General features: G+C 39.1%; 3 protein-coding genes across 4 annotated transcripts in view; 1 reads left to right on the top strand and 2 right to left on the bottom strand.

Annotated features, from left to right (window-relative positions):
* The window catches only part of Tmem19 (transmembrane protein 19), a 35,095-nt gene extending 29,673 nt beyond the window's left edge, over positions 1-5,422 (bottom strand). For both annotated transcript variants that reach the window (XM_023716326.1, XM_023716327.1), the window contains exon 1: positions 5,340-5,422. The gene's annotated coding sequence lies outside the window, so the exon portion shown is untranslated. The remainder of the gene's footprint in view (positions 1-5,339) is intronic.
* Positions 5-5,875, bottom strand: Thap2 (THAP domain containing 2). Its single transcript, XM_004632170.2, has 3 exons — positions 5,340-5,875; positions 2,718-2,913; positions 5-394 (listed from the first exon to the last, which is right to left on the bottom strand). Exons 1-3 carry the CDS (start codon positions 5,408-5,410, stop codon positions 5-7), a joined length of 657 nt encoding a protein of 218 aa, XP_004632227.1. The 5' UTR covers positions 5,411-5,875.
* Positions 5,876-6,043: 168 nt separating this feature from the next.
* The window catches only part of Zfc3h1 (zinc finger C3H1-type containing), a 65,396-nt gene continuing 57,669 nt past the window's right edge, over positions 6,044-13,770 (top strand). Inside the window, exons 1-2 of the mRNA XM_004632216.3 lie at positions 6,044-6,869; positions 12,000-12,416. Coding sequence (XP_004632273.1) covers positions 6,266-6,869; positions 12,000-12,416 — 1,021 coding nt within the window. The 5' untranslated portion in view covers positions 6,044-6,265. The remainder of the gene's footprint in view (positions 6,870-11,999; positions 12,417-13,770) is intronic.

Genomic DNA, 13,770 nt, shown 5'->3' with positions numbered 1-13,770 from the left:
TTTTTTAGAGAATTGGTAATGTTTTATCTTGCTGATGTTGCTCAAGAATCTTGAAATTTTCCAAAGGAAGACTGCTTAAGGCATTTGGTAAAATATGTTCTGATGTGCCCTTAGATAATACATTATTTGCTTCTAAATTTTTCATCACGTATGTAGCTTTGATCCATCTTCGCGTTGCTCTACGTTCTTTTTGTAGGCAAATTTTCATTTTTCTTCTTAAGCTTGCTAATTCTTTTTCCAGTTTAATTATTCTCTTTTTTGCTTCCATAGGATTTCTAAAGGCGTAACTGTGTTCAAGCAGTACTTGTTGACTGCTAATGTTTGATTTTAGATTAGATGGTCCAGCTGGTGAGCAATTCTTGTTTCTCTTTAAAAGATTCCTTGATTTTAGTTCCTGAGCCAAATAAAATTAGAATTGAACATAAGTTATAAATATCACAAATAAGTAAATCCTATCCAGCTCTTGATAGCAGAGTACCGAATTCTCCTCTTAAGAAGTGACTTTAAAGACTGATGGGAAACAACAGTAGACTACCTTCTAGATTAAATTTCTCATTGGTTGAATGAATTCTAGTCACCTAATTCCTTTTTTTTTTTTGCGGAACTGGGGATTGAACTCAGGCCCTTGTGCTTGCCAGGCAAGCACTTATTCTACTGAGCCATCTCCCCGGCCCCTACCTAATTCCTTTTGATTGTTCTCTCCAGTTATTTAAACATTGATTTGAAAATAAACAACGGATTTCCAAAGCAACTTCCAAGTTTGAGTATGATTCTACGGAGACCTTAAAAATTCTTTGCAATTTATTAATTTCCTGCAACTTCAAAATGTATGTACACACTGCCTATCATATTGATTTTAATCTTATGTATTACTCTCTCAATTTGATGAATATTTCAGACTTGGAGACTACTGAAATAAAAACGGAAGGATCCACAGAAATGTATTTTGAAGTATCAAGCTTTTCAACAGATTAACCTGTTGCTTACAGTTCCATCTTCAAGGATTTAAAATCTGGCCAGGAACTTTTTGCCCAAATCAGAATCCCAAAGAACTCTTGTTATACTCCAAGAATATTAAGCCACTACATATAATCTTTCCAGATTGCGTCATATCTTCATAACACTTTTTCATTTCATTTATTTTTCCCATAATTTTTCATTTCATTTATTAACCTTGTTGAACATGTACTATGAATAGATTTCTGGGGAAATAATAGTGAACAAGATGGACAAATACGGTTCCTGCTCTCATGAAACCTACAGCTGGTCCCTTGGCACAGGGAATTTCCCAGAACTCTTTTGTTCTTCCTATCTTCCACCCTAGATTCTGGCATGATGCAAAGTTTAGTAAGTATTTATTGGACAAATAATCAAGATGTCATGAGTAAGGTACAATTGAAATTCAATAAACAGCTAAATACATACTATGGTCCAAGCACTGTTTGAGGTGCCAACATGTTGAAGATACACAAGTGAAAAAAATTTTGTTCTTATGCCTATTTACAAATTTAAGCATCACAAATAATTCAGAAAAAGCAGTGGTTTTTAAATTTTTTTTCCCTGAGGGAAAATTAAGTGTCCTTTTTTCATTGTTTGTTTCTTTGAGACACAGTCTCACCATTAGCCTAGGCTAACCTCAAGACTCAGTAATCCTCCTGACTCAGCCTCCCTAGTGATAGGATTACAGGCATGCACCATCATGTCCAGTGACATACGTCCTTTTAAAAGCTAAACCTTGTGTTTGTTTTATTCTTTTTCTTTTCTATTTCTCTATCTTAACTTTCCCTCTCTGATCAGATCTTCCCTAACTAGATATAAGATCAATTTTAATTTGTTCACTCTGTACTTTTTCTCCTTTAAAATAAAAAAAAAATCACTTTTTAACGTTTGATAATTTCTCACTTTTTAGCCCACTGGCTTTTGTTTTTACCTTCAGTTACAATTCTTCTCTACAAGGTCAGATACCTTTTCCAAACTCTCAAGTTCTGGAACCTAGATTAAATGAACGATTGAGCTTTTTTAAGTCTTTTCAGCTCCACTTCACTCTAACTTGTACCCTTACATCCTATAACTTAATGTGTTGCTCTTACAGCACTTAGCACGTTATTTATGTCATTCTAAAATAAGAGTGATGCTAGAGGTTTGATTATTAAAATTTCTCAGCTTTGCAAATAGTATATTTATTGATAATTGATAATTGTGCAAAACTTCTAGTACTGGCTGATTCTTCCTTATGCTTGGGACCTGAGTGATTCAGATTTTCAAGGTTTCCAGACTTTGGAATACTTAGACTTTACCAGTTGGGCATCTTTAATTCAAAAATTCACATCAGTGATGCTCTATCTATCCAATGTAACAACTTAAATTGGGGAAAGAATATTTGAGTCAGGACACCTGAATTCTAATTATAGATTGCTCATTTATTACCAAAGGGGAAGGTCTTGGGATAAACAGAGGAGACAGTAGGATGGGAAAGAGAAACGGAAGCAAAAACGATGAGGATGTTCTGTGTAAGTACCAATTCCTCAGAATGAATATAATTATTACTTATGTATGGCAAACATATACTAACAACAAAAACCTAAAAAAACCCCAAAAAACTAGAGGAAGATATGTGATAATGGAACATACCACTATATATAAATAGCAATGTACTCTGCTCCTTTGTATGAACAAAAAGCTGCTAAAAAAATCTTTTTAAAAAATAAATTACCTACCATAGACTTTATATGGGTACAAAAATCAAAAATGGTTGGAACAGCATCCATTTTAAGTCGTCGAGTTTGTCCTGTTAGGTCAAAACAGGAGGCTTCAAAGTGCTTTGAACAAAGAAAAGTGTGTTTTCCTGGCACAAAATTTTTGCGCCTAACCAGGCGAACCCATTCTTTTCTTCTTTTAGGATCCAAGGGAAACCTTAAACAAATAAAAAAAAATGGCCACTCAAATTCCAACTATCATACCTCTGACTAAATCTAAATGGTTAAAGAAATTTTATAGTATCTACCATTTACATAAAGAAAATGTAACTCACAATATCCAGACACTGGATTGAGCTAGCAGAAGAGACTGAAACAAAACCCCACAAAATTATTATAAAGAAATTTCAAAGCTAGGGGTTGACCAGAAAGCTCAGAGGGCTAAAGTGCCTGCTTCAGCAAGCTTAGGGATCACAGCTCGATACCTGGCACCACATGCAGGAGGATCACTATGAGTCCAAGCAGGATAGTTAGACCCTGCGACAACCAAATACATTTAAAAAAAAAAAAAAAACAACAAATTATGATATAGAGAGTATTTTTTTTTTCCCTTCTCCTCAGGGATTGAACTCAGAGCATATGCTAATCCCCACCACCCCTTTGAGACAAAATCTTCACTATTTTGCGCAGGTTGGCCTTGAACTTGCAATCCTCATTCCTTAGCCTCCTGAATAGCTTGGATTACCAGCATACATCAACACACATGGCTAAGGGAAGAATGTTATTTCAAGGAGGAAATGAACACATATCATGAAAAATGAATGTGGAAAAACACAGGTCATGTGAACAAGAGCAGTGTCAAAAGATTATTTGAGAAAGACTTCAGGGGATTAGGAAGAAAAACAGAGGCAGTAAATTTAGGTAACAACTTAAAAATGAGGATAAAGTATTTATGAATGTGTCAGAGAGGGACAGAAGTTAGTGAAACTGTTATGTTCATAGCGGACAATGATATGCACATAGTACAGCTTCCTATTTTTTATTAATTCTCATCCCCCAATCAAGTACACATTATGCTAGCAACTAAGGGGTAGTATTTTGCTCAGCTGACATTGTAGTAGGATTTCCCTGTGAAAGACAGAGCAAGTAGATTAACATTCTATAATAAACTCTTTTCTCATCAAATTCACTCTGATGATGCTTGACTACCACTTTAAGTAATGCTCTAATTCCTCTGATCACAGCCAGAGTACTTTTAAATATGTAAATCTAATCATGCCATTATTCTTTTTAAACCTTCCAGGGTTTCTCAAGTACTCTTAGAATAAAAGAGAAAATACTTAACTAGCATAGTGGACAAAGTCTATGTCTTCCTCTCCTCTCATATGAAATGTCACATCCTTTGAGGGTTTTTTTTTCCCCGTTCTTTCTTTCCAAGGCTAATTGAGGTCTCTCTGAGGGTCTTTTCTGGGGCACTTAACTGTAATTATTAACTTTATGGCTCCTTAGCACACTGTTGGACAATTAGGAACTCCATATATATGACAGATGAATGAATAAAACACTGTATGTGCATGAAGTAGTTAAAAAAAAATCACAGAATTCTTTTTAAGGGTCAGCTTTTACTGAGGGGGTGCATTTAGTAATAGTGAAGTAAGGAAAGGGCACAGACATAATTTCCTATATTCTAAAGTCAGAACTGGTTGGGTATGGTGGTGCACACCAGTAATTTCAGCACTTGGGAGGCCACGGCAGGGGGATTACTGAAAGTTCGAGGCCAGCCTGACCTACCTAGAGAAAAAAAAAATATCAGAACTGTTAATTTTTTTTTTTTTTTTTTTTTTTTTTTTGACTGAGACAAGCTTTCCTAGTTCAAGCTGGTCTTGAACTCCCAATGATCCTCCTCTGTCGGCCTCCCGAGTGCTGGGATTATAGGCCTGTGTCACCACGCCGAGCTCAGCACTTTAACTTTTTAGTATTTCTTTTCTTCAGGCAGATAGCAGGCACCTGAAGAGAAGGTGAACATTTATCAAAGAACCTATCATATTCCAAGCAGTGTTCAAAGTGCTTTCAAGAGCTTTGATTTGATAGAACTAAAGAATTTTGATGGCTTTTCCAGCAAATGAAGGAAAAACAAAAACTACGTTCGAGTGCTCTGTTCGAGAAAAGAAAATTTATCTTCTGCACTTTAACATCGCTGAATTTCATGGCTATCGGTGACAATGACTCCGTTACTCAGCAGTTATTATCAGAAACCTAATCGCTTCTCATGTCAATTCACCTAGTGGTATTTCCAAATATTAATAGGCATGTGATTTAGGGTGGTTGTAGACTTGAAGGGGAAAAGATCTTTGTGTCTCTATAGCGTCATTCATAACAAAACAGTCTAATACTTAGGGGAAGAGCGGAAAATAATAAGTATCCTCCCATCACTTTTTCTCTAGAGCCGTCATCGTACAGCATTTGAACTTCTTAAAAAAATGAGTTCTTTCCCCCAAACGAAAACGGACAGACACACATAAAGGACAAAATCAGTCCTTCCCTGACGCTGGCTGGGAAAGTCAAATTTGTGGAATCTTCCTGTTCCTCCGACCAGCGAAGCCCGGGAGGCCGCTCCAGCACCCACTCCCCTTCCCGGATTACCTGTGGAAGCTGATGTTTATGTGCTTGTTGTAGGTGGCGGCGCAGCCCGCCGCAGCACAATTGGTCGGCATGTCCCTTGCCCCCTCATTCGGCGCCGAGCGAAACCTGTTGGGGGGCGCTAGCTGCTAAGCTTCCCTCAGGCAGAAGCTCAGAACCATCGAGGCCGGCGGTGGGACCACCGAGCTTGGCGGTGACAACGGGGCGGGGAGAAGGGGCGCACATGGAGGTGGGGCGCGAGAGGGCCAACCTTCCCTTTATTATTAACGTGCCGCTTTCGAGCCAGCGAAGCCGACCACCCCGGAGCTCAGGCGCCTCCCGGTGCCTTCACCAAGATGGCGGACACTGCCCATTCCCCGCCCCCCGACAGAAATAGGGCTACTGCGTCCCTTTGGCAACGGTCTTTAGAGCAATTAAAAGAGGAGTTTTCCCCTCAGTTTACTGCGAACTTCTCCAAAGATGTCGCTAAAACCAAGCCAGCCCGCCACGGCCCGCACTCACAGGTCCCGAGCTAGACCCGAGGATGGGCGTGGCGTAGACCGGAAGGACGCGCCAGGTGTTAGACGGGTCCGACAAATCTCAGCGCGTGCGGTCCGCATTCTCGCGAGAACTGCAAACCTCGCTTCCGGCGTGCTGCCGGAAGTGACGGCGCGGGCTCGGCCGCTAGCGGAGCCCCTTTCTCGCGAGGCGGAAGATTCCTGATCGCTGAGGAGCAAGGGGGCGCTAGGAGAGGGAACTGGCTTGCGACGGTCCGGCGTGAAAGAGCTGGGGTGCGGGGAAGTTGGGGCGCAGCACCCCTAGGTGTCCGGATACAGCAGGGCCACACCTGCTAGGTCCGTTAGGAAAGGAGGGAGCGGAGGAGGAAGGCAGTTGTCGGGCGGATCCCCGGACGGAGGGCTAAGGCGGTGTTGGAAGGCGCTGCTCCCCGGATGGCGACCGCGGACACTTCGGCCCCGGCCTCCAGTGGCCTGTCGCCGAAGGAAGAAGGGGAGCTCGAGGATGGGGAGATCAGTGACGACGATAATAACAGCCAGATCCGGAGCCGGAGCAGCAGCAGCAGCAGCGGCGGCGGCGGCGGCGGGCTGTTGCCGTACCCGCGCCGGAGGCCTCTGCACCCGGCCCGGGGCGGCGGATCCGGCGGCGGCGGCGGCTCCTCGTCCTCGTCCTCGTCCTCCCAGCAGCCGCTGAGGAATTTCTCGCGCTCGCGGCACGCGTCGGAGCGGGGCCACCTCAGGGGACACAGCAGCTACCGACCCAAAGAGCCTTTCCGGTCTCATCCGCCCTCGGTGCGGATGCCTTCGAGCTCCCTGTCCGAAAGCAGCCCCCGGCCGTCTTTCTGGGAGCGGAGCCACATTGCCTTGGACCGTTTCCGCTTTCGAGGCAGACCGTACAGGGGTGGGAGCCGCTGGAGTCGGGGTCGAGGAGTGGGTGAGCGAGGAGGCAAGCCGGGGTGCAGACCTCTGGGGGGAGGAGTGGGACCCGGATTCAGCAGCAGCCAGAGCTGGCGAGAGCCCTCTCCGCCTCGGAAGAGCTGTATCCTTGCCGTGGCGCTCGGCCCTGGGTGTGTCACTGAAGTTCCCCTTTGCGTCATTAACTAGGTCCATAAGATGAGTGTAACTTTGCCGGGCCGCTCGCTCGTTCTTGTCAGTGTACTTGAGAGTTGTTCGGGAGTTTCCATGTGGCACACTCGCGATGTTGCTGAGGTTGCATCATCGGTTTTTGACATTACCTTGTTATGGATTGGGGTACTAGGGGGTCACAGATGGTAAGACTTGGATAGTATATTGGAAGCCCAAACTAATGTAAGAGTGTATTGATTTTTTTTTCTGATACGAGAACTTTGAGTTTTATTTGCATGTGACTTAGATTATTAGGCAGGAAAAAATGGCCAATATTTTTGAAAATACTGTACTGTGACTTGTATTGCGCCTTGGCATTGGAAATCGTAAACTTTTGTTCAGCTCCCAATTCTCACCGTTCTGTGATTGCGTTTACCTTTCTCCCGCAACCTCCTTGCTGCCTTAGAGTTCGGGGAAAGAGATACTGTGTCTTTACTAACAATATCGATTTAGATGTTTTTAAAGGTTTTCATAGGCTTGGAAAGCTATATGCTCATTAACGACTTACATGTTGCCTTTCGTATATTTTGTAACTTGTAGTGGTGTTTGCATGGGGGCCAGACAGTTTAACAGCACTTTTAAAGTATTAGATAGGGAGACCTGTTTCAGATTATGGACAAGTTTAGAAAGAAAACAGCAAAATACGTGATAATTTGTTGCTCTCTTAAATCTTGTTCTCAGTTATCTTCAACATTACTGAGTTTACTGAAGATTTATACCAAGAAATTAGTCATCTGAAGGTTTCCTGTTTTATAGAATTACGTCTTAATTACTCTGTAATAACTGCATAGAAATTTACGAAGGAATTTCATTAGGAGCTGTAATTCTCATGTAATTTTTAGTATAAAATTTACATATAATTATATTTATTTGAAAGATACTCAAAATTATTTTTATAGAATGCTTAGGTCCAGAATGGGCTGTCCCAGATAGCATGATTAATGGGGCTAGCAATGTTTAATTAGGTAATAGCAGCTTCTGATCTTGGTGCTCTGAAAAAACTTACTTATGCAACTAGACGTTGTATTAAGAGCATGTGAGAATTGTTTCACAAATTATTAAGTACTTAACTTTTAAACACAATGAATATTCTTTCAAGAAGATTAGAAAATTTGTGTCCAGAATATTTTTTTTTAATCCATGGATTTGTTGATCTGAATCCAAAACCAGAAGGGCTATTCAAGCATATATGTGAGTTTTTAAAAGAGAATATAGAAATGAAACTTACGCACTTTATTTTGGAGAGACAGACAGAAATAAACGCAGTTTAGTGAAAAAGTTCAAGTTGAGGTATACAAAAAGGGCTATGACAGCGTATAGCTTTATTCTTATTTTATTCAGTGCTAGGAAAGTAGGTGAGGCCGACCAGATAGCTCAGAGGTTTAAAGCTCCTGCCTAACACAGGGACCAGGTTTGAGCCCTAGCATGCTTTGCCTGCCCTGCTTGTTGGCCCTGCCCCAGGGCATCCTGAGACTGGGCATGGCAGCGCCCACCTGTAATTCCAGCACTTGGGAGTCCGATCTGTGTACTGAGACTCTGCAGATCATGTACTAAATACGTTTAAAAAAAGAAAGAAAATGGGGAGATGAGTGGCCCTCGTCTTCTTGCCTTTGTCTTCTGTGCATTCAGTAAAAGTTTGGGCCTTTGGCATATACCTTTATTAATTTCTGTGTTTATACACATTTCTATTAAGCAGGCATATGGAATTGTAAATAGAGTGTAAGAAATTATGCAATCTCAGTGACTTTGATTTTTGTAATAACTTGTTAAAAGCAAGCTGTGCCTGGTGGTGCACATCTGTAATATCAGCACTATGATAGTCTGAGGCAGGAGGATCACTGTGAGTTTGAGACCAGCCTGAGCTTACATAGTGAGACTGTCCCCGAAAAGCCAGAACAACAATATTAATAGTAATATAACTTGTCAGAAACACTCTTGCTGTTTTTTTACAATGCTGCCCTCTACGAAAAGGATGCTTATTTAGATCCTTTGCCAAGGTTTTCATCATGAGGTATCGATAATCCATCCTAGCAATGATGTCAGAATTTGCAAAGAAAAACTTAATTTTTAGTTCTCAGCTACTTTTGCATAATACAAGCAATTAAAATTTGTAGTGTAAACCTTAATTCTTTTCATATCAGTATTATATGCTTAATTTGTATTTCCATTGTGAAAATAAAAATGTCTATAAATATTGTATAAAAAGTGACAGCAGATACATGGCTTTCAATAATGTAGAAATGAAGTTTTTGGTTTTTTTGAGAAATGAAATATGTTGAACACAGACTTTTTGGTCCTAATTTTTTTTAGTTTCAGTAATTTCAGTAGCTTCAGCTTTAAACAGAATAAATCAGATTCTAGTATAGCTGTTTATTCTTGTTCACTTTGAATTTTTCAAAATATTAGACACTTTGTCTTTGAGCCTAAGTCTCACTTGGATGATGACTGTTTTAAACTTCTAAATCAGATGAGAACTAATATAATTAGGCCATTGTCTGTCACCAAGAGAAAACATCATTCCATTTTCAGTTGCCGTTGAAAAGGTTGTATAGCATGTTAATTTTTATTAGGTTTTATAATTTTGTGTGTGTGTGTGTGTGTGTGTGTGTGTGTGTGTGAAGAATCAGAGTCAGGACCCTGTACTTGCTGCCGCTATTTCCCAGGACCTAAATTTTGGTATTTATTTATTTTTGTATTTTAGAACAGGGCCCACAGGGCCCACAGGGTCTCACTGTGTAGGTTGGACTCGCAGTGATCCTCCTGTTGAAAGCCTTCCCAGAGCTGGGATTACAGATTCGCACTACCATGTCCAGTCTCAGTGCCCCTCACCCCTGTACAGCGGGCACGGGAATCGAACTTCTGGCCACTGTATCTGCCTAAACAGGTGCTTTAATCCACTGAGCTATTTGGACCGCCCTTAAAATTTTATTTTTAGAAACAATTCTTTTTTAAGATTTAAATTGGAAATTGCACCTTAAAGTTACATCTGGGATGTACTGGTTTTATTCTAGCTACATAATTAAAGTTAAGAGGTTTTGTGTAGTCATGAAGGACATTAGTCAGTCATAAGTCAATTGCTTTTCCTAATTTTCCTATTCCTTAGTTATTTCACTTTTTGCTAATCTATGGAGTCTTTTGGCTTTGAATACTTTCCCAAGGTCTTTAATCTATTCACTCTTTAATTGTTGCAGTTGTACATTTAGATGGCTTGAGGCAAAGCCAGATGTAAATGCAGATAATTTCAGTATTTGTGTATAAAAGTGCTTAAGAAAAGAGGGGAGAGAAAATAATTCTGGATTCAACCAGGAGGTTATGTGAAGTGAGGTGGAGTTGAATGGAGAAACAGGTACAAAGCTATACACAAATTGTTTTATTTATTTATTTATTTTTATTTTCAATCATCGGGGAGTCAAGGGGCTCTAAGTCCAGCCATGAAGATGGCTTTCCGGAACTAAGAGAGAGTCCCAGGGCCTCACCTGGTTTTTATTCAGTGGGGGACAAATTGTGATTAGCAGGGAAAAGGTAAGTTGAAAAAGTCAAAAGGTCAGATCATAAGATACCCATTGAAAGGAATGAGTTTTAGGACTATTCTACTGAAATTTAAACGAGAGTTAACTGATTAGATTTGTACTGTATTCTAATGATTATTTTGTCAGAATTACAGGACATGGCTTGTGGGGAGATAGGCAATTCAAAATGCTGTATCTAATTGGGCCAGTTTTTCTCATGTTATGTAGAACTGTGGGAGTACTTTGAATGCTTTAAATCAAAAAGCAAGAGTCTTAAAGGAGAGCTTACTAGAGAGCACAGTTATTTCAAGAATCAAGAAAAGAGGTCATGAATTTAACAAAGGTAGAGAAACAAGGGGACAGTGATGGATGGGGAGCAGTGGTGTACAGCATCAAATGCTGAAGCGAAGTCAAACCTTACAAAGTAAGGTTAGAGAATATTAGTAGACACTCAGTTTGAGCAGTTGCTGTTGAATTAAGGCACAAACCCACTTTCATTTGGTCCTAGAGTGAGTAGGTTAGAACTCACTGGTGTTCTTTCAAAAACTTCACTCTGAGGGTATCAGAAAGCTTTTTCTAGAAGTTTTGCTATAGAACTGTAAAATACTTTCTGTTGTATGGCACAGCTTATCTTCTCACATTGGGTGGTGATTCTCAATTTTGTACTGTTTACTAGAGAGGTTAAAGATCTTTTGCTGTCTGCTTGTCCTGTAGATTGTTAAACAGGAAAAAAAATCATTCATGGAACATAATGTAACATTGTAATCAATGGAAAATGATCTGTAAATAATTTGTTTTAGAACCATGTAAGGAAAAAAAAATAAAAAACATGTAAGGTTCTGGCTAGAAAAACAAGGTGTAATAATGTTTATATAATGTGAATTAATTTAGAAAATACATTCTGAATATTTTATTTTTTATAACTTCTGCATATGTTGACTATTAATGTAGTTGAGCTCTGAGCTTGTTATGTATTACACTTTTAAGAAAATGTCTCTAATTCATAAATTGGGCTAATTGTCAGTTTATTGTCTTAGTTTTTAAAAAATTTGAGAGATGAGAAGAATCTAAAGACAAGAAACATTTCCTCCTGATTACCTGAAGTGTAGATTATCTACACTCAATTTTTGTCCTTACCCTTCAGAAAAAAATCTTAAACATCCAGATTGTTTTGAGATTTCCTGGTACTTAGAGAAAAAAACACTGGTATCTATAACCTAACATCTGGATTGTTTTGAGATTTCCTGGTACTTACAGGAAAGACAATGCTATCTATAACCTAGCTAGGTAGATTTTCCATGGATAGTAATGGTAATTATTGAAACCAATGATTTTATAAATGATCTATTTCATGAATGCTTGTTGAATTAAAATGTGGGTACTTAATGAAAGTGGGTATTAAATTCACATTAAATGGAATATAGTAATTTAAAATTATCAATTCATGTTCTTGAAAAATTTAAAAGAAAATTCATCTGCATTTTTTTAAATTTGACTCAGCTTTTCAAAACTGATTTCCTTAATGTGCTGTTCAGCCAAAAGTTTTGGAAGATCTCCATCAAGAAAACAGAATTATTCATCAAAAAGTGAAAACTGTGGGGAAGAAACTTTTGAAGATTTACTTTTGAAATATAAGCAAATACAGTTGGAGCTAGAATGTATCAATAAGGATGAAAAATTAGCTTTGAGTAGCAAAGAAGAAAATGCACAGGAAGACTCTAGTAAAACGAACTCTGAGGACCAAACCAGCACTGATAATGTCAGTATTACAAAAGACTCAAGTAAAGAAGTAGCTCCTGAAGAGAAAACACAGGTTAAAACTTTTCAGGCATTTGAATTAAAACCACTCAGGCAAAAATTGACTTTACCAGGGGATAAGAACAGATTGAAGAAAGGTAAAGATGGTACGAAACAGCTTTCCCTGAAATCCGAGGCCACTGAATCTAGTCAAGGTAATGGATTAGATATTTTAAATTGTGGTTAAGACTCCAAAGGAGTGCCAGTGTATGGCACACACCTGTAATCCATGCTTGTGGGAGGCTGGAGCAGGAGGATGAGGAGGGTCACTGCCAGCTCAAGGCCAGCCTGGGCTACGAAGTGAGTTCAAGGCCAACCTGAGCTGCATAATGAGACTCCATCTCAAAAAGACGCCAGCAGTGCTTAAAAGGAGTAACTAGTTGTTTTGAAAGTGCATATTATTGAAAAGATTCTAAATTGTTTTGTACTTTTTTTCGTAATTGTTCATATTATTTAATGATAACAATTTTTGCTTCCTTCTAATCTTTATTTACTTATTTTTTGGTCTGACATGCTAACCTGGACTTACAGTGTTGCACATAAGTGATAATAGTAGCATCTTTGTTTTGTGACTAGAATACTTTTATCATTTGCCATTTCACTTGATATATAAATTTTTTTGTAGGGTTTTTAAGGAAGTTTTTCTGTGTAAAGGGAAGGCTTTTTCCTATTCCTACTTTGAGATTTTTATCTTAAGTGGTTGTTGAAGTTTGTCATGTCTTTTTTCATTTTATGAACATTTATAATAATTAATGTAATGAATTACATTAATTGTATGGTGTTAAACCACCCTTTTATGCCCAGGTAAGTAGTTCATAGTAATATAAATCACAGATTTATTTTTATTTCCTTTTATTAAGGTAGAATATATATGTAGTAAAATTTACTCATTTTAAAAAATAGTTGACATTTTAATATGCAGGCAAGTAGATAATATCTTTAGCTACTACAGTTAGTATATAGGATAGTTCCATTTGCAACCCCTAATGCAATTTCCTCATCTCTTTTTTTATTTTCGTAAAGGGTCTACAGGGTATCACTATGTAGATTGGACCAGACTGGTAGTGATGCATTTGTGTTCAGCCTCCCAAGAGCTGGGATTACAGGCGTGTGCCACCATGCCTAATCTCGTGCTACCACTGCATGGCACAGCACACTCGGGGATCGAACCCCTGCCTGCTGAGTCTGCCTAAGCAGGTGCTTTAATCCCCTGAGCTATTTGGCTGGCCCCTCAATTCACTTTGTAAACTCCCTAAATCTTAACCAGTTTGATAAGTACTGTTCTGTCCCTGTGGTTTTGCTTTTCCAAGAATATGACACAAATGGTATCACACAGTATATGCTTTTTAATTCTAGCTTTTGTTTTCACTTAGAATATATTTGAAATTCATTTAAATAGTTGAGTATATTGATAGTATATTCTTTTCTTTGCTATGTTTCTGAGATTGACTCACTGTATATAGTTCATTTACTTTCCAGTTGAGGAACCGTTGATTTTTCCATTTTTTT

Source organism: Octodon degus, unplaced genomic scaffold, assembly GCF_000260255.1.
Source record: "Octodon degus isolate 3935 unplaced genomic scaffold, OctDeg1.0 scaffold00047, whole genome shotgun sequence".
NCBI classification, from domain to species: Eukaryota; Metazoa; Chordata; class Mammalia; order Rodentia; family Octodontidae; genus Octodon; species Octodon degus.
This window is presented reverse-complemented; position numbering and strand designations above follow the sequence as displayed.